Raw genomic sequence first — 27427 nt, forward strand, 5'->3', positions numbered from 1 at the left:
TGAAGATCCATGGTTGCACTTAAGACTCTTTTTGAAAGTCTGTGATTCATTTAGGGAGCTGGGTGTTCTTGAAGAATCCCTGAGACTGAAGTTATTCCCTTATTCATTATGAGATCGTGCCAGAGCATGGTTAAATGCATTACAATTAGGTGCAGTGGCATCTTGGAATGAACTTTGTCAGAGGTTTCTACTAAGATATAATCCTCCAAACATGAACACCAAATTGATGAATGATATTATGGCCTTTTGGTAATCTGAGGATGAAACATTATATGAAGCATGAATGCAATTCAAGGAGTTAATTAGAAAATGCCAAATGCATGATTTTCAACATTGGACACAAATGGAAATGTTTTACAATGGATTGAATACGCATACAAGGATGGTGGTTGACGCATTTTCCAATGGGACTTTGCTCGATAAATCATATATTGAGGCATATGAAATTTTGGACAGGATAGCAAACAACAATTATCAATACCCCACTACAAAACTAGGGACTAGAAGAAGAGTTGCTGGAGCAATAGAACTTGATGTGATGACTTCCCTAACAACTTAGGTATCATTTTAACGAATATGATTAAAACACTAAAAAGACCAGCTATAGTGCAGGAAATGAAAGTAGCTGAGTCAACATGTGTTTATTATGGAGAAGATCATGTTTTTGATGATTGCCCATCAAACCCAGCCTCAGTTTATTATATGGGAAATTTTAATCTCAAGAACAACCCATATTCCAACACATATAATTCAGGGTGGAAACAATATCCCAATTTTAGTTGGAGTAATCAAGGGGTGGGAAATTCCAGCAATGCTAATCGGTAGAATGTTGCAAGTGCACCACCTGGATACAATCAGCCCATGCCATGGCAAAATGCCTAGCAAAATTTAGCTTCGAGTTCTTCAGCTATGGAAGACCTATGAAGGAATACATGGCCAAGAATGATGCTATCATTCAATGTCAAGTTGCATCTTTAAAAACTTTAGAAAATCAAGTGGGGTAAATTGCCAAAGCATTAAGCTTAAGGCTACAAGGAGAACTACCGAGTGATACCAAAAATTCACGACTCAAAGGAAGGAACAGTGCAAAGTCCTTACACTTAGAAGTGGCATGCAACTACCAGGAGTTGTTAATAACACCACTATTGAAGAAGGTAGTTCAAATTTCACAAATAAGAAGAATTCAGAACCAGTAGTAGAGTAGGCTACAAAAGAAAAAAGAAAGAAGAAAAATGTTGAATTAGATTCATCTTGTATTGCCAATCAAAATTGCACGACAAAACAACCTCAACAAATGGAAGGAATGCCACCACCACTTTTTCCCCAGCGTTTCCAAAAATCTAAGTAAGATTTTCAATTTAATAAATTCTTAGATGTCCTAAAGCAATTGCATATCAACATACCATTGGAAGCATTGGAATAAATGCCCAACTATGTGAAATTCATGAAAGATATCTTATAAAAGAAGAGAAGGTTAGGGGAGTTCGAAACTAACGCTCTCACTGATAGGTGCACAACAATGCTGTTAAAACAAATTGCCACAAAAACTGAAGGATCTAGGGAGTTTTATTATACCTTCCTCTATTGGAAATTATTATGTAGGCAAAGAATTATGCGACTTAGGTGAAAGTATAAATCTAATGCCTATGTCTATTTTCATGAAGCTAGAATAGGGAAGGAAAGACCTACAACTGTCACATTGCAATTAGCTGATCGTTCATATGCACATCTAGAAGATAAAATCGAATATGTGTTGGTAAGAGTTGACAAATTTATTTTTTCCAGTAGATTTTATTATTCTGAAATGTGAGGCTGTTAAAGAGCTACTAATCATACTTGGGAGACCTTTTCTAGCAACTGGTAGAACATTAATTGATGTACGAAAAGGTGAATTAACAATGAGAATTAAGGATTAGCAGATAACCTTTAATGTTTTTGATGCTATGAAGTGTGCAATAGAGATGAAGAATGCCGTGCTATTGATATTGTTAACACAATAGTTCAAGAAGAATTTGTAGAATTTTATCACAATAATTCTAATGATGATGCAAACTCATTTGAGTTAATTGAAGCAGAAATGATTGAAGAGCTTGGTGAACTGATGGGAGCTAAGAAAATTGAGAATGGATCAAGGAGAAGTTTTGAATCATTAAATTTATCGGACTATTCTTTTAAACCTCCTTGACCATCTATAGAAGATCCTCTTACGTTGGAATTGAAGCTTTTGCCAATACATCTGAAGTATGCTTACTTGGGAGATTAGAACACATTGCCAATAATTATCTTTGCGGTATTTACATTAGATCAAGAGGCTCAATTGTTGAAAGTTTTAAAGAAATCTAATAAGGCATTGGGGTGGACAATTGCGAATATTAAAGGAATTAGTCCAGCAATCTACATGTACAAGATATTTGTGGAGGATTTCCATGGCAAATCTATTGAGTAGTAGAGAAGATTGAATCCCATTATGAAGGAAGTTGTCAAAAAGGAGGTTATCAAATGGTTAGATGTTGTAATTATATACCTGATTTCTGATTGTTCTTGGGTGAACCTTGTCCAATGTGTGCCTAAAAAAGGGGGTGCCACTATGGTAAACAATGAAAACAACGAGCTCATTCCTACTCGTATTGTCATGGGATGGAAAGTTTGTATGGACTATCAGAAACTCAAGAAAGCAACAATGAATGACCATTTTCCTCTACCATTTATCGACCAAATGTTAGATAGATTAGCGGGGAAAGCCTTCTATTATTTTCTAGACAGTTATTCGGGGTACAACCAGATTGCCATAGCTCCTACTGATCAAGAAAAGACTACATTCACATGTCCCTATGGAAATTTTGCGTTCTAAAGAATGTTTTTTGGATTATGTAATACCCTTGCAATATTTCAGTGTTGCATGATGACAATATTTTCGGACATGGTGGAGAAATTTTTGAATGTTTTTTTTGGATGACTTCTTTGTGTTTGGCGATACTTTTGAAGACTGTTTAAAAAAATATGGAGTAAGTTCTTTGTCAGTGTGAAGAAACCAACCTTGTTCTCAACTGGGAGAAATGCCACTTCATGGTCTATAAAGGCATTGTTCTGGGACATAAAATTTCGCAACAAGGGATTGTCGTCGACAAAGAAAAAATTGAGGTTATTGAGAAATTTCCACCACTCTTCATAGTTAAAGGTATTCGCAGTTTTCTTGGCTGTTCAGGATTCTATCGACGATTTATCAAAGATTTTTCGAAAATATCCAAATTCATGTGTACATTGTTAGAACATAACAGATCTTTCAATTTTGATGAGTCGTGCTTATAAGCACTTGGGAATTGAAAAAGAAACTAGTCACACTACCAATAGTCATAGTGTAACACCCTTAACCCGTATCCGTCGTTGGAATAGGGTTACGGAGCATTACCGGAGTTTACAATTCAATCGGACAGAAATTTCAAATATTTCATATCATAGCAATAAACATATTTAAACCAAGTCAAATTATACATATTGTCCCTTACACGAGCCTTCGAGGCCCTAAATAAGCGTTAGAAACAAGTCGGGACCAAATTGGAAACTCAAAGAATTTTTCAGAAAACATAGAAAATTTTCAGCACTATAGGGGTCACACGACCAAGAGACACGCCCGTGTCTTAGGCCGTGTGGGCTTTTTAAAAAGGGACACCTAGTTGTGTCCCATCCCGTGTCCGTACCCCTGTAACTCACTGACTTGGGTCATAAGGCCAAGCCACACGCCTATGTGCCAGGTCATGTACCCTTTGAAATAACCTCACATGCCCGTGTGTCAGGTCGTGTAATAGCCTAACTTGCAACTCTTTGAAAGCTACAAGGGACACACGATCATTTTTCCTGGCCGTTTGTCACACAAGGCTGAGACACACACCCATGTCTCTACCCGTGTGGACGGAAATAGGCCATTTTACAAGCCATTTTTCTCACCCAACTAGGCATGTACCTACAACCAAAAGTACACCTATATACAAGCCATAACAAGGCACCAAAGTCATGCATATTCTAGCTTCATACATATGGTATATTCACATACAACCAATATGCCTATAGGCACTCAAATGAAAAAATATAAACATGTCTAACCATGTAATCAATTTGGCCAAAATGATTAACTAACTTCCAACTAAGTTTGCATCAATACCAAATGGTGCCAAATATACCATTCAAAAAATAATATCAATAGTCATATAAGCCATCCAAACAAAGTACCAATTCTCAACAAGTCATAAGCCATATATATTATGCATATTCATCTATTATTTAATCTTTCATCATTCAACCATATTAAGTTATCAATCAACCATTTTAAGGCTACTTATTTACATACCAAAATATACCATTTCACCAACAAAAATGTCAAAACACAAGCCAAGCAAAATGGCCATTTCAACAATCAAAGCACATGGCCAACATTAGCCAAAAATACCTTTACATGCCATTATAACCGAAATTAAACATCTAAAAGTACCAAAAGAGCCGATGGATAGTGTGATATAACTCCGACAAGCTTCAAACCCGAACGAGCTTCTGATTCACTATAAAACACAAAAAATAACACAGAGTAAGAATTTAAGCTTAGTAAGTTCGTATAACATAGAATATAACTTACCATTTAGTCATATAATAGGTAAGTAAGCCAAACATTTCCAAACACAATTTGGCCAAATGCCTAAGCACATATTCACCAACCATGTTAGCCATGTAAACACATATATAAACCAATAAACCTGGTTTAATACAACAATTGATCAAGTTCCAAATACATGTATCAACCAATTCAAGTTTCCATATACCATGTAACAACATTTCCATGTAATTCATATGTATACCTGTAATCATTCGTATCGAACTCTTATCATTTCATATCAAAACATTGCCTGTTGAACTATTTAGAATACCGTTGGATACCCGAGATAGCTCACACATAGTGTGCTAGCTCATATAACTGTAATCCGTCAAATCCGGTACATGTTTACTCATACAAGCTGTGAATCGTATGCTCACTTGAGCTGTAGATCGGTATACTCTCACGTAGCTACACGATGCTGCTCACATGAGCTGTGGAGTATCTGCAACACATGCATGACCTCAGTCATTAGTAGGATGCTTAGGACTAGTATTCGAATCATGTAAACCCTAATGGCATGTCATTTGTATCATACGAATTCCTAAAGTTCAACTGGGGCTTAGTAATCGTTGTACACTATTGGATATGCAACTAGTATATAGATATGACATTTCATAACACATGTATAATTCAATTTAAAACATATAAACACGATTTAATTACACAAACTTACCTCGATGAGTATACGTAGATATTGAGGCGATTAATCCGAGACTTTCTCTTTACTCTGATCTGACACTATACAAGGTTTGACTTGATCTATAGGGATAAATTTAACTCAATTTAATTTATAAATCATTCAATTTAGCCCAAAATCATATTTTTCCAAAATTACCATTTTGCCCTTATACTTTTAATTTCTTTATAATTTAGTCCCTAGCTCATAAAAATGGAAATTCATGAAATTCTACCATCACCCACTTTGGCCGAATATCAATTAGGTCCCTAGCATGCCCTATGTTTCATGTATTTCACAATTTCACCATGTAATATTTTCTATTTTGCAATTTAGTCCTTATTTGACAATTTCACCAAAAATCTCTGTACAAAAGTTGTTTATCTAATAACAACCAACCATTTTCTATCATCAAACTTAAAAACTCATGTACATGCATCAATGCAAAAACCCTAATAGTTTAACAGTTTCACAAATTAGTCCCCGGGTTAGCTTGATTAAGCTACAACGATCTTGAAAACATAGAAATCATCAAAAATGAGACAAAAATGCATACCTAATTGAGCATATAAGGATGGCCGAATGTTAAGCTTCCATGGTTCTTTTTCTCTTTGAAGTTTCGGTTGAACAAAGGTTAAAGATGATAACTTTAACTTTTGTTTTATTTAATATTAACATTATTTACTAATTACTTAATTAACCTTTAAAAGCATTACTAATTACACAATTGCCAAGCCATTAAAATCCACTATCAAATCTAATGGTCTAATTACCATGTAAGGTTGCATGGGGTTTAGTTTTATTATGATTGGAGGAAGTGTACTGTGGCAGCTCTACTGGAAATACTATTTAGTGTTGCAACCGGTACTATTTGGAATGTAGGGATGGGTGGGTTGATTATATCCCCACATGGAGTGCAGGGTTGGACGGAGATGGAGTGTAGAGACTGGCTGGGTAGGATCTCTCAATTGCATATCTGTATTGTTACTGTCACTGAGATGGGCTTAGGCCCAAACTGATACTGATACTGTAATAGGCTAAGGTCGTAACTGACACTGAACCATTACTGAATTGGGCTTAGGCCTAGACTGTATATGCTCACTATTTGGTTATTTGATATGGGATTAGACATTGAGTTTCATAACTTACCCATCTGTTCATCTGTATAGGTAATCCCCAGTCTTAGGCGAATCTATGCTACGAGGGACTCAAAGGTGGTGATAAACTATAATTTATAAGTTAATTAGTTAGTTAAAACAAAACCCTCTTATTTTTTAGGCTAGATCATAGAAAGAAAGTTGATACTAGTACTTTTAGTTCATTTGGGTTCAATAATCCGGTTTTGCTAAAGCTATACTACTATTCAATAGGTACACTTGCCTTCATCGTGATAATAGTTAGTTTCAAGAATGATTCATTATAAATATTTAAAACCTGTCACGAATATCATGTACCAAGTTTTTGGTGTCGTTGCTGAGGAACTAAGATATTAGGAACACTCGATTTTTTATTACTTTAGCTATTTACTTTTTCTACAATTTAAATTTTACTCTAATTTTTATTACTAATTCTTCTTTTTTCCTTTTTCTAGCAGGTTTTTATAGTTTATGACTAAAAGAAACTAGTCAGGACCATTACTTTTTGATAGTGAGATCGACCGCATAGTTCGCAGAAACCAAAGAAAAATAAGGCGAAGCTTAAGATACACAAAGAACGAGCAAGAGGACGATATTCAAACCACAACCGAGGAGATGGCTAAAAACCAAGAAAATCCGCTACCTCCTGCAATTGCTGTTAATCAAAATCCTGCTCCGCGCACTATGTATGATTATGCTAAACCTAATTTAACAGGAACTGAGTCAAGTATAGTTAGACTTGCTATTGTTGCAAATAATTTTGAACTGCAACCTAACACAATTCAAATGATACAACAATTTGTTCAGTTTGATGGTTTGCAGGACGAGGATCCCAACGCTCACTTGGCAAATTTCCTAGAATTTTGCAATACATTTAAAATCAATGGCATTTTTTATGATGACATATGTCTTCAGTTGTTTCCCTTTTCATTAAGGAATAAGGCTAAATAATGGTTGAACTCGTTACCACGAGGGTCAATCACTACTTGAGAACAAATAACCGAAAAATTTGTATTAAAATACTTTCCACCGGCTAAAACACCCAAATTACGTAATGATATTTCTTCTTTTGTACAGATGGATTTAGAAACACTCTACGATGCACGGGAGAGATACAAGGACATTTTGAGAAGGTGCCCTCACCATGGGTTAGCACTTTGGCTACAGGTTCAAACGTTCCATAATGGCCTGAATCCTTCGACTCGGTAGATGATTGATGCAGTCGTTGGAGGGACTATCAATAATAAGACACCTGAGGTAGCTTACGAATTTATTGAAGAGATGTCACGGAATAACTATCAGTGTCAAGTCATGAGGACAAAGCCAACGAAAACAGTCGGTGTTTATAACGTCGATTCGGTCACCATGGTCTCTAATCAGGTAGAACTCCTGAATAAGAAAATTGATGGTTTTCTTAGTTCTTCATAGGTTTACCTAGTAATGCAATGTGAAGCAAATGGAGGTGGATAGAGCAATTTAGAATACCCACCTTACGACCACAACATGGAGAACGAGCAGTTGAATTACATGGGTAACAATTCTTGATCTCAAAACAATCCTTATAGCAATACTTACAATGCAGGTTGGAGGAACCACCCAAATATTTTATGGGGAGGCCAAGGAAATCAAAGACCACCTCCAGGCTACCAACAACCACCTTACCAACACAAAAAGAAGTCGAACCTTGAAGAGTTGCTATCAAAGTTTATATCGGTGTCAGAAACTCATTTACAGAATACCGAGACCGTACTTAAGAATCAACAAGCATCGATCCAAGGGCTCGAAACTCAGATTGGAAAGCTTGCCAAGTTGATTTCTAAATGACCACAAGTTAGCTTGCCAAGCAACACAGAATCTAACCCAATGGAGCAACTCAACTCGATTACTAGTCAAGATGAAGAAGGGTTAGTCACACCTGAACCAGAACAAAGGCAAGAAACTGAGATAAGCAAAGGTAAAGGTGAGGTAGACCAAAATGACCCAAAGTTGGTAAGTACAGATTATAAACCTCATGTTCCATACCCCAATATGACAAGGAAAGACCGATCAGACAAACAATTTGGTAAATTCCTTAAACTTTTAAAGAACCTACATATTAACTTACCATTTATTGAAGCCCTTTCGCAGATGCCGAAAGCAGTCAAATTTTTAAAGGAGCTTCTAGCAAATAATCGAAAGTTAGATGAAAGGTCACATGTGGAGTTGAACGCGGTTTGCTTAGCCATTCTTCAGAATAAGCTACCCAACAAACTAAAAGATCTAGGGGGTTTTACGATTCCTTGTTTAATTGGTAGTTTAGATGTTAATAATGCGTTGGCTGATCTAGGGGCTAGTATTAATGTTATGCCTTACAAATTGTTTAAGCAACTAGGTCTAGGGAAACCCAAACAAACTAGGATGAGCATTCAATTATTAGATAAATCTATCAGATTTCCTAAGGGTATCATTGAAGACGTACTCGTTAAAATTGACAAATTTATATTCCCAGTTGATTTTGTTATTTTAGACATAGAAGAGGATAGTAACATTCCTTTAATTTTGGGAAGGCTCTTTTTAGCAACTGCTAGAATGATTATTGATGTTGGCACAGGTAAGCTCACACTTCGTGTGGGAGACGAAACAATATCCTTTCAAGCTCGCAATTCTAGCAACACATCGAAAATTGAAGGTGATTGTCTAAACCATTCTACTAAAACTGACAATATGGTGCAACCTACTATGCAGGAAATGAGTTTGAAGGAAGTACATAAGCCATTTTCAAGCAATAGTAGAGGACCTATTCATAAAGAACGAAGGTTAAAAATCGAGGAGCTAGATGAATGGCAGACACATAAATTGAGAACACACGATAAACCAAAACTACGTGATCGCGTGATTCTTGATAGGTTTTAAATATTTATAATTACTCATTCTTGAAACTGACTATTATCGTAATGTAGGCAAGTGTACCTATCGAACAGTAGTACAGTTTTAACAAGACCGGATTGTCGAACCCAAAGGAACTAAAAGTACTAGTAATGACTGTCTTTTTATTATCTAGCCTAAGAATAAAGAGGTTTTTTGTTTTAACTAACTAATTATCTAAACTAAGAACTCACAGAGAATAGAATTGGAAATTTCTTTTGGGAAAATCGATTGAATGAAGGCAATACCTAAGGAAAAATCCACTAGACTGTACTTGTTATTCTGGCTCCGAATCGGATGATTTATTCATTTAACTTGTTTCGTAGAGATCCCTAAATTATGTTATTATCCCTATTCAAGACTAATAACATCTAATCCCTAGATTTAATAACCGAGACTTTTCTTTAATTAACACTCTAGTGTTGCATTAACTCGATCTATGGATCCCCTTATTAGGTTTCACCCTAATCTGGCAAAATCTTGTCACCCTATGTCTAGGCGCGCAATCAAATCCGCTTAATTATGACAAATGTACTCTTAAACAGGGTCTATTCCTCCTCTGAATAAGAGCTTATCTTGAATCAATATCCTGGGATATCAAAACAAGAATTAAGAACACATAATTAAGAACAAGTCAAATATTTATCATACAATTCAGAAAATAATAACAAGATTCATCTTAGGTTTCATTCCCCTTAGGTATTTAGGGGATTTAGTTCATAACTAAATAAGAAAACATCTCAGAATGATAAAGAATACAAAACATAAAGAAAACCCAAAACTCCTGAAAGGAAATTGAGGAGAGATCTTCAGTCTTGATGATGAATCTGACTTCTGAGATGGATCAATCGACTTCTTTGGAGTAATTCCTTACTCCCCTCCTCTTTGTCCTCTTTTCTTCCTTCTTTAAGGTGTATTTATAGGCTTTGGAATGCCTAAGAGCCCTCGAAATTAGCCTTTTCTGAATTGGACTCAACTTGGGCTCAGTAGGGACACGCCTGTGTGACACACCCGTATGTGATTACTTCAGGCCGTGCTCGAGCCTGCCAAATTGACACGGCCATGTGGTCTGCCAGTGTGAGGAGGTCCAAGCCGTGTTTATTTCGTACTTTGGCCCATTTTCTCTATTTTTGGCCCGTTTCTCGTTCCTTTCACTCTTCTATGCTCTTCTAAGTGTAAAACATGAAATTAAAGCATTAGGAGCATCGAATTCACCAATTTTAATGGAAAATCTTCCATAAAATGCGTTAAACATGAGGGAAAAATATGTATAAATTACGGTTTATCACTATGCCAGAACAAGCTCAATACCTTTCCAAATCAACTTAAGGTTGGAGATAAAGTTTTATTAGATGCCGCAGATCCTCACATTGTCACTGCCAAACCGAATGAAGAAATCCCTCTTACGGTACTTAGCATTTTTCCATTCAGTACAGTCGAGGTAAGTCATCCCAAGTTCAACACTTTTAAGGTAAACAATACCTGCCTCAAACCTTATTTTGATGAGATTCACAGCAGGAATGAGGAGTATAAACTCCTCGAACCACCATAACCATTCAATAGAGAGGTAAGTGATAAACCGTAATTTATAAATATTTCTCTCCCAAGTTTAGCATATTTTATGGATGATTTTTCCTTAAAATTGGTGAATTCGATGCTCCTAATGCCTTAATTTCATATTTTATACTTAGGTGAGCATAAGAGAGTGAAAGGAACGAGAAACGGGCCAAAAACGGAGAAAATAGGCCAACGTACGAAATTAACACAGCCTGAACCTCCTCATACGGGCAGACCACACGGCCGTGTCAATTTGGCAGAATCGAAGCACGACTCACAAGAGTGGACCACATGCTCGTGCCTATTTAACAGGCTTGACCACGGCCTAAAGTAATCATACACGTACGTGTCCCTATCGAGCCCAAATTGAGTCCAATTCGGAAAAGGCCAATTTTGAGAGTTCTTAGGCATTCTAAAGCCTATAAATACACCCTAGAGGAGGAGGAAAAAGACAGACACAGAGAAGGAAGTAGGGAAGTGCTCAAGGAAAGCCGATTGATCCACCTCAGAAGCTGGATTCATCATCAAGACTGAAGATCTCCCCTCAATTTTCCTTCAAAAGTTTTGGGTTTCTTTCTTTATGTTTTGTATTCATTATTCTTCTGAGATGTTTACCATTTTAGTTATGAACTAAAACCCCTAAATACCTTAGGGGAATGAAACCTAATACTGATCTTGTTATTATTATCTGAATTGTATGATAAATATTTGACTTGTTCTTAATTATGTGTTCTTAATTCTTATTTTGATATTCCAGGATATTGATTCAAGTTAAGCTCTTATTCAGAGGAGGAATAGACACTGTCTAAGAGTACATTTGTCATAATTAAGCGGAGTTGATTGCACGCCTAAAGATAGGGTGACAAGGTTTTGCTGGATTAGGGTGAAACCTAATAAGGGGGTCCATAAATTGAGTTAATGCAACTCTAGGGAGTTAATTAGAAAGAGATTTCAATTATTCAACCTAGGGTTAGACGTTAGTCTCGAGAGGGATAATAATATAACTTAGGGATTTCTACAGATCAAGTCAAATGAATCAAGGCAATGTGAAACAACTTAAGGTTATCCTTTAAAAGCTACTGAGCACCCAACACCATAAAAGTTGACTCAACTTTGCTTGTTTTTCTGTACTTTCTTCATTATTGTTCCCACAACTCTGCTATTATTTCTTCTTCACTGTTTTTAAGTTCTTTCAATCTCCGAGGTCTTGCAGAAGTAGTCAACCAGCCAGTCAAGGTAATTTTGCGTTTCAGCTCATTTGCTTGCTTAATTCCGTTTCTAAGCTTATTAACTCATGACATGACATGCTTTTCTTTGCTTTTATCTGGGTCCAGGTTATATAGTTCCTTCCCACTGTCACTAAGATTGTTGGCTATGTTATCATAGTTTATGATTTCGTGCCATTTAGATAACAAGAAAGATAAACTGTGATAAAATCAGTTGATTTAGCTTTTTACGTTGGATTTAAATCTGAATCAGTGAGTCGGTATACTTTTTTAACTTACCATTTCAAGCTTGGAAAGTAGCATACATGTTTCGTTTTTCATATATATGGTGACATATTTTATCTGCTTGTTTTAGAAAACAAGATTTGACTATAAAATATTTCATCAAAACCCAATACATCCCACATATTTTAATTATTTCAGAACCTCACTTGGTTAATATATATCTACATTTATGTATATGCTACTGCTATAGCAGCTTTGCGTTATTCGCAACGAAGTGAAGTGGTTCTTTGGTTTGGCCCCTTTGTTCACTTTTTTGTTTTCAGTTTTCGTCTCTCAAGAATTTCTAATCCCCATTCTTTGCTTCGTTTGATCGTTAATTGATTGTAGAGCTATGCTTGCTTCTTGTTTTTTTTTTTCCTTCTGTTCATAGATGTACACGATTTGTTCTCAACTTCTTTTAAGTTGATAACACATATAAAATGATAATACATATATGATTGCAGGGACATATAATGGAGTATGTAGAGCCTATCTTTTGCATTGCAAATTGTATCGGAACTCCAGTTTGTAAATACTTGCAGTATCACAGAAAGTTGAATTATTATGTGAGAAACTTCAAGATAATCAGAGATGAACTGGGTAGCCAAATGGAAGATATTAGCTGCAATTGAAAGCAGAGCTTCTTCATCCTATGGGAAAGATACCAAAGAAAGGAGTTGAAAATTGGTTAGCAAAAGTGAAAGTGATGATTAAGGAAGCACAAGATGTTGAAAATACAGTCACTAATGGGAGATATGTCTGTCGTGCTTGGAATGGAAAGTTGGTTGATAAAAAGACTCGAGAAATGAAGAAACTTCTTGACAAAGTTCCTAATGCCTTGGGCAGTCTTGTCATTGATGGTCCAAGTGTTGGGTTGCCTTTGCCAACATCAGAACTAGTTGGTGAGAAACCTGTGAAAGATGAAATTTGGCAATGTTTAATGCAGGAGGAGGTGAGTAAGATTGGGGTATGGGGGATGGGCGGTGTGGGCAAAACAACCATCATGAAGCACATCCACAATGATCTTTTGAAAGAACGGATATTCTATAGGGTAATTTGGCTTACTGTATCAAAGGAGTTCAATGTTGTAAAGCTACAAGATGATATTGCAAGTGCATTGAATTTGAAGAAAGATTTGGACAAGGCAGGAGACAAGCTCAAACGAGCTGCATTCTTGTCAGAAATGTTGAAGAAAGCTGGAAAACATATTCTAATCCTGGATGATGTATGGGATAAAATTTCTCTAGAGGAAGTGGGGATCCCTGAGCCTACTAGCGGCAATGGTTGCAAGATGGTGTTGACAACTCGTTCAGAGCAAGTTTGTAAATATATAGATTGTAAGGTGATAAAAGTGAAGCCCCTTTCGGAAGAAGAGGCATTGATATTATTCTTGAATAAAGTTGGACCTAACATAGTGCAGAGTCCAACTTTAATGCCAACTTTGAGGCTAGTTGTCAAAGAATGTGCTGGTCTACCTCTTACAATTGTTGTAGTAGCTGGAACCCTGAAAGGAGAAAATGAGCCTCGTATTTGGAAAAATGCACTCAAGGGATTGAAAGAGAGAATAGGGAAGGTGGAGGGAGCAGAAGCCGAAGTAATTGAGCGTTTGAAATTCAGTTTCGACCACTTGAAAGATGACAAAGTGAAGTATTGCTTATTGTATTGTGCATTTTATCCTGACGATTTTAAAATTCCAAAGAATGAGCTAATCGGGTGTTGGATTGATGAGGGATTCATAGATGAAATGGATACAACAGAAGAAATGAAAGATAAGGGCCATGTTATTATGAAAAAGTTGGAAGATAACTGCTTGTTGGAAAAATGTAGTAATCACCTCCATTGGACTTGCGTGAAAATGCATGATGCAGTGAGAGATATGGCATTGTCCATCACAAATGTGAATTCTCGATATATGATACAAGCAGGCAAGCAATCAGAAAAGTTATTGAAAAAGGATGGATGGATGGCAGATGTTGAGAAGGTGTCGCTTATGAGAAATTCCATATCACGGATTCTCAAAGATAGGTTGTCTCCACAACATCAACTGCTCAAGACCTTGTTATTGCAAGACAATCCTATAGAAAAGATCCCAAATTCTTTCTTTGCAAACATGCCTTGTTTGAGTGTTCTTAATTTGTCACGAACGAAGATTGAGCGTTTACCAAATTCCATCTCCAAATTAGAGAATCTCACTACATTATTGCTTGATGGTTGTCAAGCGTTAAGATATTTGCCTTGCCTTTCAAAGCTTCAAGGATTGAAGAAGTTGAATCTTTGTCAGACCAAAATTGAGGAAGCCCCTGAAGGCATGGATATGTTGATAAATCTAAGGTATCTTGATCTTTATGTTGTCACATTGAAAGAGATAGCTATCGGACTTTTACCAAAACTTTCTCGCCTTCAACACTTGAGGTTTGATGAGGATAATGAAAAAACAAGCCTAAAAGCAGAGGAGGTTGTGCCATTGGAGAAGTTGGATCCTTTTGCGGGCGTTTCAAAGACAAGCATGAATTGAATAAGTTTGCCTCCTCAATGCAGCAATGTAAGAGCAATCTTATCAAGTACCGGTTACAGGTGGGGCCTTCATGTTGGGAACATGAAAGAGATAAATTTGTATCAATCAATGAACTTGAATTTTGCCAAGGTGAGTTTATTATGCTTCCAACTGATATTCAACAGTTGGATATTTCTGACTGCCATGGATTAGAGTTTCTTGTTTCCTCCTCTTTTTCCTATTCTTGCTCTCATCCATTTCATAGCCTCGAGCTATTGCATCTTCGCCATTTGCTAGAGTTAAGTGAACTTATAAAAGTTGAAGGATTGATTCAGTCTGCCACCTTTTCCCATCTTAAAAGAGTTCTTATATGGCGCTGCATGAGTATGAAGACGTTGTTTGCACATTGGTTGCTTCCCAACCTCCAAAACCTGGAAGAAATCTGGGTGGAAGATTGTGATGAGCTAGTAGAAATATTGGGAACATCAACATTAGAAGATGACCAGGATGCAGAAAAAGGAAGCGATGCATTTATCAAATTCAACCTTCCTAAATTGAGAAACTTGGAATTGCATGCATTACCAGAATTGAAGAGCATCTGTAGTAGAAGTGGAGCAATGATTTGTGATTCTCTCCAGGTTATCAATGTTAGTTGCTGTGATAAATTGAAGAGAATTCCTCCATTTGTTCCCCTTATTGTCAATGGTCAGCCATATGGATATGCTCCAACTTCGCTTAAGATCACGTCAAGCACATTTTGGTGGGAATCGTTGGAATGGGATGATCCAAATTTTAAAAATGTTCTTCAACCCCATTGGCATCCATGGTAATGAGTAAATGGCAATTTTTTTTTGTTAAATTCTACTATTAATCCATGTATTTAGCAAAAATTGTGGATTTAATTTCTGGACTTTTATTTGATTAATTTTAATCTTTATACTTATTGGTAAATTTTAGTCCCTACACTTTTCAAATTTTAAAATTGTAGTCCTAACCCAAATAATAGCAATTAAATTTGTTTAGTTAAATTCAATTATTAGTCTCGTACTATTCATATAGTTGTAGATTTGGTTCATTTTCTCCAATTGGATTATTTTAAGTCTCTATACTTTTCGAATTTTGAAATTTTAGTCTTAATGTAAATAACAGTTGATAATCCATTGACTGGATTTTTAGTGAGTAAAATGTGAAAATAACAAACTGAGGTGACATTATGTATATGTTAATATGTTTGGCGCATCAAATTTTGAAAATAGTAGAATTTTACTTAATGAATTTAACAATTATTATTTGATAGGGACTAAAATTTTAATTTTTGAAAAATATAAAAATTAAAAATGATCTAATGAAAATATAGAGATTATATCTACAACTTTTATTAAGTAGAGAGACTGATCAATAATAATATTTTTATATATCAACGAAAATTCTTGCATTTTCTAAGGTGATGATGATAAGGATGACTCCATTGCAACTTCATTTGGATATTTGTGAAGCTGTTAACACTTCCCACGTTATGCAATCATTAGATATGTTTCTACCCAAGTTTAATAATAGTTGATGTATAATCTGTGTAATTTATGTGTCCAAAGTTATGTGATTTAAATTTTTATTAAAATAAATATAGGTAATAAGATAGGAAGATTTATAAGGGCGAAGTTTGAGAGGTAAAGTAAAATTCGTTTAGAAGATTATTCACTTTATTTGATGTTGATTAGAATAATGTATTTTAATTTTACTCTATTACTTTTATTTGGCTTTTATTAGAATAAGTTTTTTAAACCTATAAATAGACAGTAATCGTCTTTCCTTTTCTTCTCCTTTGTTTGTTATTTTCTTTTGAAAGGATTTCCACGTAAAATTCTGTATGTATTATTTTTTTTACTATTCATTTTTATTTTTATTATCGACGTTCAATTTTACATTATAGAAATAAAAAGATAGGAAGCTGAAATCCATAATTATGTAAAATATGGGACCAAAGTTGTACTTTTGACCTTTGATTGATTCATGCCCGGTTGAGTCCTATATTTATGTTGCACAACTAATATTTTCTTGTAAGTGAAATGGAGTAAGGGAAATTTACTACGACTATATTCTGTGATTTGATATACAAATTTGCTCTGTAGTATAATTGCAGGAATGGCTATTGTTCGTATTCATTCTAATTCTGCCAATTCCTAACGATTTGTTTCCTTGGTGTATTAAACATTTTCTTCCCTCAGCAAAGAACTAAGACGTTGCACCCATAGATATATTGTTTAATGGAAAAATTGTTAAACTTATAATATTTTTTTTCCTAATTTGTTCACCTAAAGTTTGACTCTCTTAAATACATTAGCTCAATCATAATTTATTTATGGGTATATATACTTCTTGGTATCTAATTTTACTTTCAATTTTCAAATTATTACATAAATTTTATTATCTACAGAGGTATCCAAATTTGGTTTTTATCACTCCATTTTTTTAATACTTAAAATAAGATTGTGGCAAATACTTTCAACTGATGATGCACATCATCTTGTGCGATTAGTATAAAAAAATAGTTATAATTTTCTATATATTTTTTTGTATTTTAATGAAAATTTTATTTAAAAAATGGACTAATCGAGTTAAATGTGTGATAAAACCAAATTTTAATGAAAACATAAAACTATATTGAATATTATAAAAGTTTATTTTTTAATGAAAATCAAAAACTTATTTTAAAATTTACAGAATTTAAAAATTCTAAAATTATATAAAAAAGTAGTTTTTTATCTTGTGCAATGCACGAATTGTTCGTGTGTTTTATAAATTTTTTATTATTTAAATAATGATATATTAATTAAAATTATTGATAAAATAATATTTGAAACATATAAAAACTTAAATAATATACTTAAGTCTTTAAAAGATAATATATTTGTGATATTATGAATATGATTTATGCTTTAATTATGAGGAAGAAAATTTGAAAGATAAAGCTGTTATAATATGTGTATATATAATTAATGATTTAAAATTATTTGAGAATTATAAAATTAATTTATTTTATTTGAATTATTATATTATTAAATTAATATTTTAATATAATCAATAAATTTAAATTTTATAAATTTGAATAATTATTAAATTTTTATATTTATTATACATATATAACAATTTTATTAAAAATATTTATCCTCATAATCCATTTTTTAATTTATAATATAAAATAAAAAATTATTATTAATTGTTTTTATTGTTAATAAATTGTTAATATAATTACATAATATTTATAAATATATTTTCATAAATTAAATATTTATCATTTATTGATTTATAGTTTATTTTTATTTTAAATACAATCATATAATTGTATTAACTATTAATGTATATTTAGTTATAAATTTAAGTTTTTTAGTTTTGGATTGGATATATATCGGGTTCAAGCTCAAATTATTATAGGCTTGTATCATTACGAACTTGGACCGTTAGGGATCATAAAAAAAAATGTATGATCGAACATTTGAGTTCAGGCCTGTTTTGCCAACTTTAATTTTAACAACGGATTGTTTACTTTCTTCAATATTATTATAATATAATTTTTAGAATTTTTACTAAAATAAAAAATAAGTTAAATTCTAACATTAGTCCATGTACTTTCTGAAAGTTGTCGATTTAATCTATGTAATTTAATTTGATCTTTTTTAGTCTCTATACTTTTCAAATTTTAAAATTTCAATCATCAATAAACGATAACGGTTAAATTCATTAAGTTTTGCTATTTTTAAAATCTGATATGACAAAAGTATTATCATGTGTAATATGCCATGCTAGCTTGTTATTTTCACATATTACTCACTAAAAATCTAGTTAATGGATTAACAACTAATATTTACATCATGATTAAAATTTCATAATCAGAAAGTATAAGGGCTTAGAATGATTCATTTGAAAAGTATAGACTAAATCTATAATTGTACGCATAGTACAAGACTAATAATTAAAATTAACAAAAACATATTTAACCGCTACTATTTGAGTTAACACTAAAATTTCAAAATAAAAAAAATATATAAAAACTAAAATTGACCGATTTAAAAAATAAAAAACTAAATTTAATCAAATTAAAATACTACTACTAATGAAACATCCACAAAACATAAGGGTTAATAGTAAATGTTGTATGTTGTTGAAAATTTAAAAATAAACACAGTTGCATGTTGTTTAAAAAAAACTTCCGACAAACTACTCTCACTTCTTTTAAAAATAAAAATAAAGTTTAAAACTAGAGGTGTTCATGATTGGGCCGAGCCAGATTTGGGTCGGGCTCAACTAAAAAATCATGCTCATTTATTAGGCTCGGGTCGAGCCGGGCCCAAAAACGGGCCTAAAATTTTTCCCAAGCTCAACCCGGATAAAAATATTAAAACTCGAGCCCAGCCCGGCCCATCCGTATTAATTTTTTATATTATTTTATAATATTTTTAAATATATATAATATATCAAAAATACTAAAAACATCAAAAATAAATATTTCCCAACAAATTGAAAATAAAATTTAAAAAATATGTAGACTTAAATAACACTAAGATAAATGCAACTTAACAAGTAAATGGCTCTAAAGTAATAAAAAAATTAACAAATGCCTTTAAAATAATAAGAAAATTAACAATAAAATAAGTTTTATACAATATCCAAACAATAACAACAAAATAGTAGTAACATAATAGTAAATTGTTAGCAAAATAGGGAGAAAAACAACAAGAAAATAACATTCAAAAATTTAAAAAAATACAGATTTTTGTCCTTTAGTGAATTCGGGCCGGGCCCAGGCTAAAAATACCTTACCCGAGGCCCGGCCAATTTTTTAAATGGGCCTTATTTTTTTGTCCAAGCCCATTTTTCGGGCCTATATTTTTCTCAAACCCTCCCACATTTCGGGCGGACCTTTGGACCGGACCGGGTAGCCCAACCCATGAACACCTCTATTTAAAACTAGGTAACAAAAAATCTAAACAAATTTTTTTTTTTAAAAAATGAAGTTAAAACACATGCATGGAAATTGTAACGGTCTAAATATTTTAACCAAATATTTATTTTTAAATAAAAAAACTATATTCTAAAAATAACAAGAAGAAACAAGAAATCATAATTTATAATCACACCTAACTAGAAAAGCACATAAACTAAATATGTGAAAGATTAATTTTACAACAAAACAGGCTTTTAGTGACATTTGGATAAAAAACGCCGCTATAGATCAAGCATTAGTGACGCTTTTTAAAAAATGCCGCTATAGGTAGACCATTAGCGGCATTTTTTGAAAAATACCACAAAAAAATTAAGCACAATGCCGTCATTTTATGTTAAGCTTTAGTGGCACTAGCAGCATTTTGAAAAATGCCACTATAGATCGAGCATTAGCGATGCTTTTTAAAAAAATGCCGCTATAGGTTGACCATTAACAGCGCTTTCTGAAAAGCGCCGCAAAAAAAAAAGTAAGCACAACGCAATCGTTTTATGTTGAGCGTTAGTGGCATTAGCGACGCTTTTTAAAAAACGTCGCAAAAATATTTTATCTGTCTATTTATTATTTAATTGGTTTATTTATATTAATTAAAATACAATTTTTTTATTGAATATTTAAATTCTTCAAAAAAATAATGACATGTTGAAAAAAATTTGAAATTAAAAACATAGAAAAATATTTGTTAAAAATGAAAAAAATTTAAAATACTATTTTTAAAATAATTTTAAAGTTTTTTGGGTATATGACTGATTGTTTTTTAATTTATATATTAAATAATTTCTTATATAATCGTAAAAGAGATAATATTAATTTTAAAATATTGAATTAATTATCATTATAGTTTAGGGTTTATGGTTTATAGTAATGGTTTAGGGTTTAAGATTTAGGAGTTACAATTTTAAGGTATATGGATTATGGGTTTAGGGATTATGGTTTATGGTTTATGGTTTAAGAGTTGGGATTTAAGGTTTAGGGGTTAGGGGTTAAGTGTTAGAGATTTAGGGTTTAAGGGATAAGGTTAGGGGTTTAAGGTTTAGATTAATTAGTGTTTTGTAATTTATATATTAAATAATTTATTATATAATTGTAAAAGAGATAATATTAATTTTAATATATTAAAATTATGATTATAGTTTAAATTATTTAAGAGATAATAGATAAACTTTACATATATTAAATGGTGTAAGATTTAAGGTTTACTTGAGATTTGTTAAATGATGAAATTTTATACAATCAATTAATGCTTTTATATTTAAAAATATTTAATTTAAACCATTTGATATATTTAAATATTAGATTTTAAAAAAATTGATAAATAAATAAAAAAAAGTAACAGATTGATATGGAAGACATATCCAGCTCGAGTTTTCGTATTATTTAAAATTATTTTCGTACAAAGTTATAAAATTTTACAAATTAAATATAGAAACCTTTCAAAGATAGAAACAAAGAAGAAAATTTGATTGAATCTTTAAATATTTAGTAGTATCAAAGGCCATTTTATTGGATTTCTTAGTGGTGTTTTTCGTAAAATGCCTTAATAGGTTGGATTTAGCGGCGCTAGGGTATAAACGCCATTAAAGGTTATTTTGTTTATATCAAAACGGTGTCGTTTTGTTGGATTTTTAGTGGCGTTTTAGGTAAAACACCGCAATAGGTTTGCCTTTAGTGGCGTTAAGAGAAAAATGCCGCAAAGGTTAATTTATTTTGGGCTAAATGGCGTCGTTTTGCTCTCTTCTTTTTTACCCACACCCGACTTATTCATTTTCCTCGTTCTCCCCAGTTCATTTCCCCATTTTTCTCTTGTAACACCCCTTACTCGTATCTGACGCCAGAATAGAGTACGAGGCGCTACCTATCTCAACACATGCAAACATACATTTCCTAGTGGGGTACACGCCCGTGTGGAAGGGCGACACGCCTGTGTGTCTTCTTAACATGGCCATGTTGAAGGCCCATATGGCTCACACAGCCTAAACATATCGGGACACACACGTGTCCCTAGCTCTACAAATTTATTTCTCGATTCGAACTTACAGGGATTTTCACACGGCTTGGCACACGCTGGTGTCCATGACTCGTGTCCCTCACACGGCCATGACACACCCATATCTAAGCCCGTGTACCAAAACCTTGACATTCTGTTTCTGACGTCAGCAACCTTTTAAGGGTACACAGCCATGGTACACGCCCGTGTACTAGGCCGTGTCCTCCATACAGTTGAGACACACAGCCATGTCTCCACCCGTATGGTTGCTATTGGGCATTCTGTTTTGCCAACTTTAGGTGCAGGGGACACACGGCCTTACCATACGCCAATGGGGCAAGCCGTGTGTCACACACGATCTAGACACACGCCCATTTATCTACCCGTGTGGACAAAAATAAGGCTATCTACCAAGCCTTTTTTCCACCCTTACTTTCACCAACTTACACAACATCAAACATAATCAATCCAAGTATAAACATACATAACCAAAATAGCCACAACCATGAGGATTTTCATCAAATGCATTTAATAATAATCAATATTAGCCAACATTAATGGCCTATACAAAATGAATATCACATCCATATGAGCTAACACTTGTGGCTAAACTAACATGACACTAAACAAAAGATCAAGTCCCTATACATGCCACACTAAAAACATTTAAACTAGCTATACCAAAAGCTTCAGGTGATAGTGTGATGATGCCTCCGACGTCCCTTGATTCCCGATGCTAGCTTGACGGCACTATATGAAAATGGAAAAGAGAAGGAGGAAGCACAAAGCTTAGTAAGTTGCATATAAATAAGTAACAACATCAACCATGCATATTTAAACACATAGCATATTATAAATCAACACAACATTCTTGAGTGAACAAAGGTAAATATCACTACATGCTTATATATCACAAGTATAAGCCAAAGACTACAAAATCATCCCAAAATCATTTTCATAGCTAGAACTTACTCATGTCATTCTTACCAATAAGGAAACCTAACTAGACTCATATCTCTTGAGTTTCGAATAAGAACTTGTACCACTCACAACATGATTATATCATTCCATATTTTTATCATAAGCTTTTATATAGCCTGTGAAATCATTTGGAATACTAAAGGATATCTGATAAGCCTCACACGAAAGGGTAAATTATCGATGCCATGTCCCAGACATGGTCTTACACTGGCTCACATATCGAGGCCGATGCCATGTCCCAAGTATGGTCTTACATTGGCTCTCATAACGTGGCTGATGTCATGTCCCAGACATGGTCTTACACTAGCGCACATATCACCCAAACGTCATGGCATGGATATCCAATCTATTTCTAGGTTCAACTGGAAATTTACCACATTAATTTCATCATGCATTATTCATAAGCATATTCAACCATATTATGCAAAATCAATCATTCAACACATAATAACGATAAAGTTGTCTTACTTACATACAACTTACCTCGGTATACAAAAAGTGGACGACTAGTTGGATTTAATCTACTAGCTTAGCCTTCCTTCGGTCTAGGTCCAGATTTCATATTTCTTAATCTAAAATGATAAAAATTCACTAATTTAATCATCATATTAATCAATGCATTTCATAATTCTTATTTTGGAAAAATAACCATTTTGCCCCTAGACTTTTACAAAATTGCGATTTTACCCCTAGGCTCGTAAATCGATTTTCATCAAATTTCCACATTAACCAAGCCTAGCTAAAACTAACAACTCACAATTTCAATTATTTCACACATTTGTAATCTTTCACAAAAGTTGTTTATTTAACAACCATGATTCATTTTCTTCTATAAAATTTCAGCAACAAACATGATTGATCTCATGGCTAAACCCTAGACTCTCAACCATTTTGCAAAATAGTCCTTCCATTAGCTAAATTAAGCTACAAGGGTCCCAAAAGTACAAAAATTATCAAGAAAAGTCATCAAAATCACTTACTTATGAGAGAACTTAATGGATGAAAGTTTCAAGCTTTAAAATTCCATTTCTTGCTGGTAATTTTGGTGGAGAAGATGAATGATAAAAGATGAAGTCCTTTTTGTTTTATTTTATCTTATTTCTAGTCAAAATAAGCTACCAACTCCACCAAATTTTGATTTTTTTATTCATCTTTGTCCCTATGGCCGGCCACCCCTATTGAAATGGGTCTATTTGCCCTTTAAAGACACCTAATTATGATTCTCTAGTTATTTAACACCATTTTCTAGAAAAATAAAACTTTTACCCTTTATGCGATTTAGTCCTTTTTCACAATTAAGCATGCAATCGCTAAAATTATTTCACCAAAATTTTCATGCACTCATATAATCATGCCATAACACATAAAATAATAAAAAAATATTTTATCTAACCTCAGGTTAGTGTTCCAAAACCATTGTTCCCACTAGGCCCAAAATCGGGCTGTTACATCCTTAATCCGAATCCTTAAAGTAATCACCCATTTTTCCCCAATTTGAAATCCAAAATCCCTAGTAAATGTTTCTTTTTCTAACAAGACTGATTTTGTTCAGCTAAAGGAGAGGGGGGAAGCGGTAGTAAGAAGGGGGAAGGAGCACATTTGAAGCTAGGAACGGTTTGAAAGAAATTCTGGTAAGTTCTCTTTAGACTCGTTTTTTTATTTTCATGCTAAAAAATTCATCATACCAGTGTTGATGTTTTAGTTTTGGAGGTACCAAAAGAAAAGTCTTCATTCAATGGAAGTAAATGTCCTTAAATTTTGTGGCTGACTTGGGTAAATTAGGTTCATATATTACATGTTTGAATGCTGTTCAAGATTTGGTTAGATTAATGTTGTTTGGTTAATACATGTTAATGTTGTCCAAATTTGTTGAATACTGCCTAAATTCATGAAATTAAATGCTATTCAAATTTGTAGGATGTTCATTCTTTCTGAATTAATGTAGTTGTAAAGTTGTCCAAATTTATATGAGTTATTTGTTGTCCGAATTGGAATAAGTTCAGTGCAGTCCGAGTTAATGAAATTCTGTTGCTGTCCAAGTTAGTGTAGTTTTATTTCTATCTGTATTGGTATGATTTATACCTATCCAAAATGTTGTTGTATTACACAATGATGTCGTCCTATTTTTTATGATTTAATGCTATCCATTTGGAGCATGTTAAAACTATCCGAAATTGAGGAAAATCCTGCTGTTCAATTGCTAAATTTTAATTCTGTCGAAAGCTAGATCTTCAGGAATTGTTTTTATTTTAATTTGACTTAACAATGCTGTTAATTTGTCTTGTTTATATCCTACTATTGATGGATTTATGCTGTCCAAAGAAGGTATTTTGAGTAATGGAAAATGGCTTTGCGGAGGTTCGGTAGTGTATATCATAGTTTATGAAAAAGTGAAGATGTTTTAAGTGAAAATGGCTTTCTGGAGTTTAGGAAGGGTTGATCGGAGTTTAAATGAAGGATAGTAATAAACATTCTTTAAGTTAACAAATTAATCATGCCTTCTCATCTTTAAGGTTGCTAAGTGCCCCAAATGCACATTGTATGCGAATTGAGATCTCCCTTTTTTATTTTATATAGTTGTGCTAGATTTCATTTCGTGTTATGGGTTATTAATGTGGTAATATTTATAACAAGTACAAGAGTTACAACTACACTGAAAGGTTTTAGAGAAATTGGCTATAAGATGATGATGATGTGATAGCCAATTACATCACATTGTTTATTTTTAAATATTGTATTAATATGAACTTGCAAACCGTAAGGTATGTTAATGATTGATCACAATAGTAAATGGTACCTATAATTCAGCCTCTACTATTGATTACTTTTTGGTGAGGAGATTGTTAGATTTACCCATGCGTGCACCTCGCTTAAACGTACAAATAATTTAAACATATAAAAGGAGTAAAATATAAAATTTTCAACTTTTTGGGATCAACCTCCTGCTTGTGATACTTATTGTGTTGTGCTTGCAGCGTAGTAATATATGTCGCGTTAATATCAGTCATTTGCGTTGTTTTTAATGTATGCTCGTGAGAAATGACTTGAGAATTTCAAGTAATAGTTGAATATTTGTATTGGTTGGATTTCAATAAATAATATTTATCTTAATGTTAAATATATATCATATCATAAATTTTTTAAGTGAAATAATATTTATCTTAGCGTATATTGAAGCAACTTTATTATTTACTTGTATATCTTTTGGTTTCTATGGTAACCAATCAATTAAAGTGATAGATTATGGATCCTACTGACAAAATTATAAAGGGAATTGCGACTCTAGAAACAGCAAAAAGGTAGTCATTCAATCATTGAATGGGGAGAAATTTTCCATATAAAAATAATAAGATTATACGATTTTTTAATTATATGTAATATTATATTTTAAATCTTGATCTTGTTAAGTTATGAATGACTCATAATATATTAATAAATTTAATAATTTGTGATCAAATTATATACATGGATTAACATTTGAGAAAGTAGTATTTTCATGGAAAATGTTAGGTATATGCTTGAAGCTAGAGAAGAGAATAAGGGTGCAGCTAGATTTAACATTTGGATTGAAGCTTGGTGTTGAACCTACTGTTTTGGGAAGCTTATTAAGGTTAGTGTTCTCTTAAATTTTAGCATGCTTATGCGAAATAAAATTTAAATATTTTCCAGGCATGATTGTAAATGTAAAGAATATGAAAAATAATCAAAAGAATGGCTTGCTGATAGTACATCTCCATTGCTGCCAAATATGAACATAAATCCAATTTAACCTTATTTCATTAAGTCTATTTTATTTAAAAATAACAATCATACTGGCTTATACTAAAGTTTGAGTTTTGCGTTAGATTAAATTTTTTTAAAACAATGAAAATGTTGAACTGAGTTGGGGTGTGTATATTAGTGAAATGGTGAAATCTTCTTTTGACAATACAAATGTATGCCCATACAGATATTACTCAATTTACATTATTTTCATTTTCATTTCTTTAAAATTACATAACTTACATATCTTACATAAATGTATATCATATCATAACTTACATACCTCACATAACATACATAACTTACATAACTTATAAATATATATCATATCAAAACTTACATAACTTACATAATACATAAATATATATCATATCATAAATGTCATAACTTATATAACTTACATAACTTACATAATTTACATAACTTACATAATTTACATAATTTACATAACTTACATAATTTACATAATGTACATAATTTACATAATTTTCATAACTTACATAATTTACATGATTTACATTAATTTTCATAACTTACCTATTTTACATAATTGACATAAATAAATATCATATTGTCAACTTTAGACTTCAAGAACAACGAAATGGATAAGAGTTGGATGAATTTGTCAAGGGTAAGCAACGACTATTAAAATGGAGTACAAACTTTTCTAAATTTTGCATTTCAAAATGCAAGCCAAGAGAATATGATTCTTTGCCCGTGTAAAAAGTGTGGCAACATCAATTGGCATTTTCGTGAAGTTGTCTACGAACATCTAATTGTTGATGGCTTTATTCAG

General features: G+C 32.9%; 1 protein-coding gene and 2 non-coding genes across 3 annotated transcripts; 1 reads left to right on the forward strand and 2 right to left on the reverse strand.

The window, feature by feature from the left end:
- Positions 1–220: 220 nt before the first annotated feature.
- On the reverse strand, positions 221–327 carry LOC121208793 (small nucleolar RNA R71). Its single transcript, XR_005903917.1, has one exon. It is a non-coding gene; the product is annotated as a small nucleolar RNA R71 (small nucleolar RNA).
- A 7174-nt stretch (positions 328–7501) lies between these two features.
- On the reverse strand, positions 7502–7608 carry LOC121209099 (small nucleolar RNA R71). Its single transcript, XR_005904216.1, has one exon. It is a non-coding gene; the product is annotated as a small nucleolar RNA R71 (small nucleolar RNA).
- Positions 7609–13060: 5452 nt separating this feature from the next.
- Positions 13061–14923, forward strand: LOC107960152 (probable disease resistance protein At4g27220). The gene has a single exon (XM_016896435.1). The coding sequence runs from the start codon at positions 13061–13063 to the stop codon at positions 14921–14923; it is 1863 nt and encodes a 620-aa protein (XP_016751924.1).
- Positions 14924–27427: the final 12504 nt, after the last annotated feature.

This window comes from Gossypium hirsutum, chromosome A10, assembly GCF_007990345.1.
Source record: "Gossypium hirsutum isolate 1008001.06 chromosome A10, Gossypium_hirsutum_v2.1, whole genome shotgun sequence".
In the NCBI taxonomy this organism is placed as follows: domain Eukaryota; kingdom Viridiplantae; phylum Streptophyta; class Magnoliopsida; order Malvales; family Malvaceae; genus Gossypium; species Gossypium hirsutum.

Coding starts and splice junctions, on each gene's coding strand:
- LOC107960152 (XM_016896435.1), top strand. CDS start 13,061: ATGGGAAAGATACCAAAGAAAGGAGTTGAAAATTGGTTAGCAAAAGTG.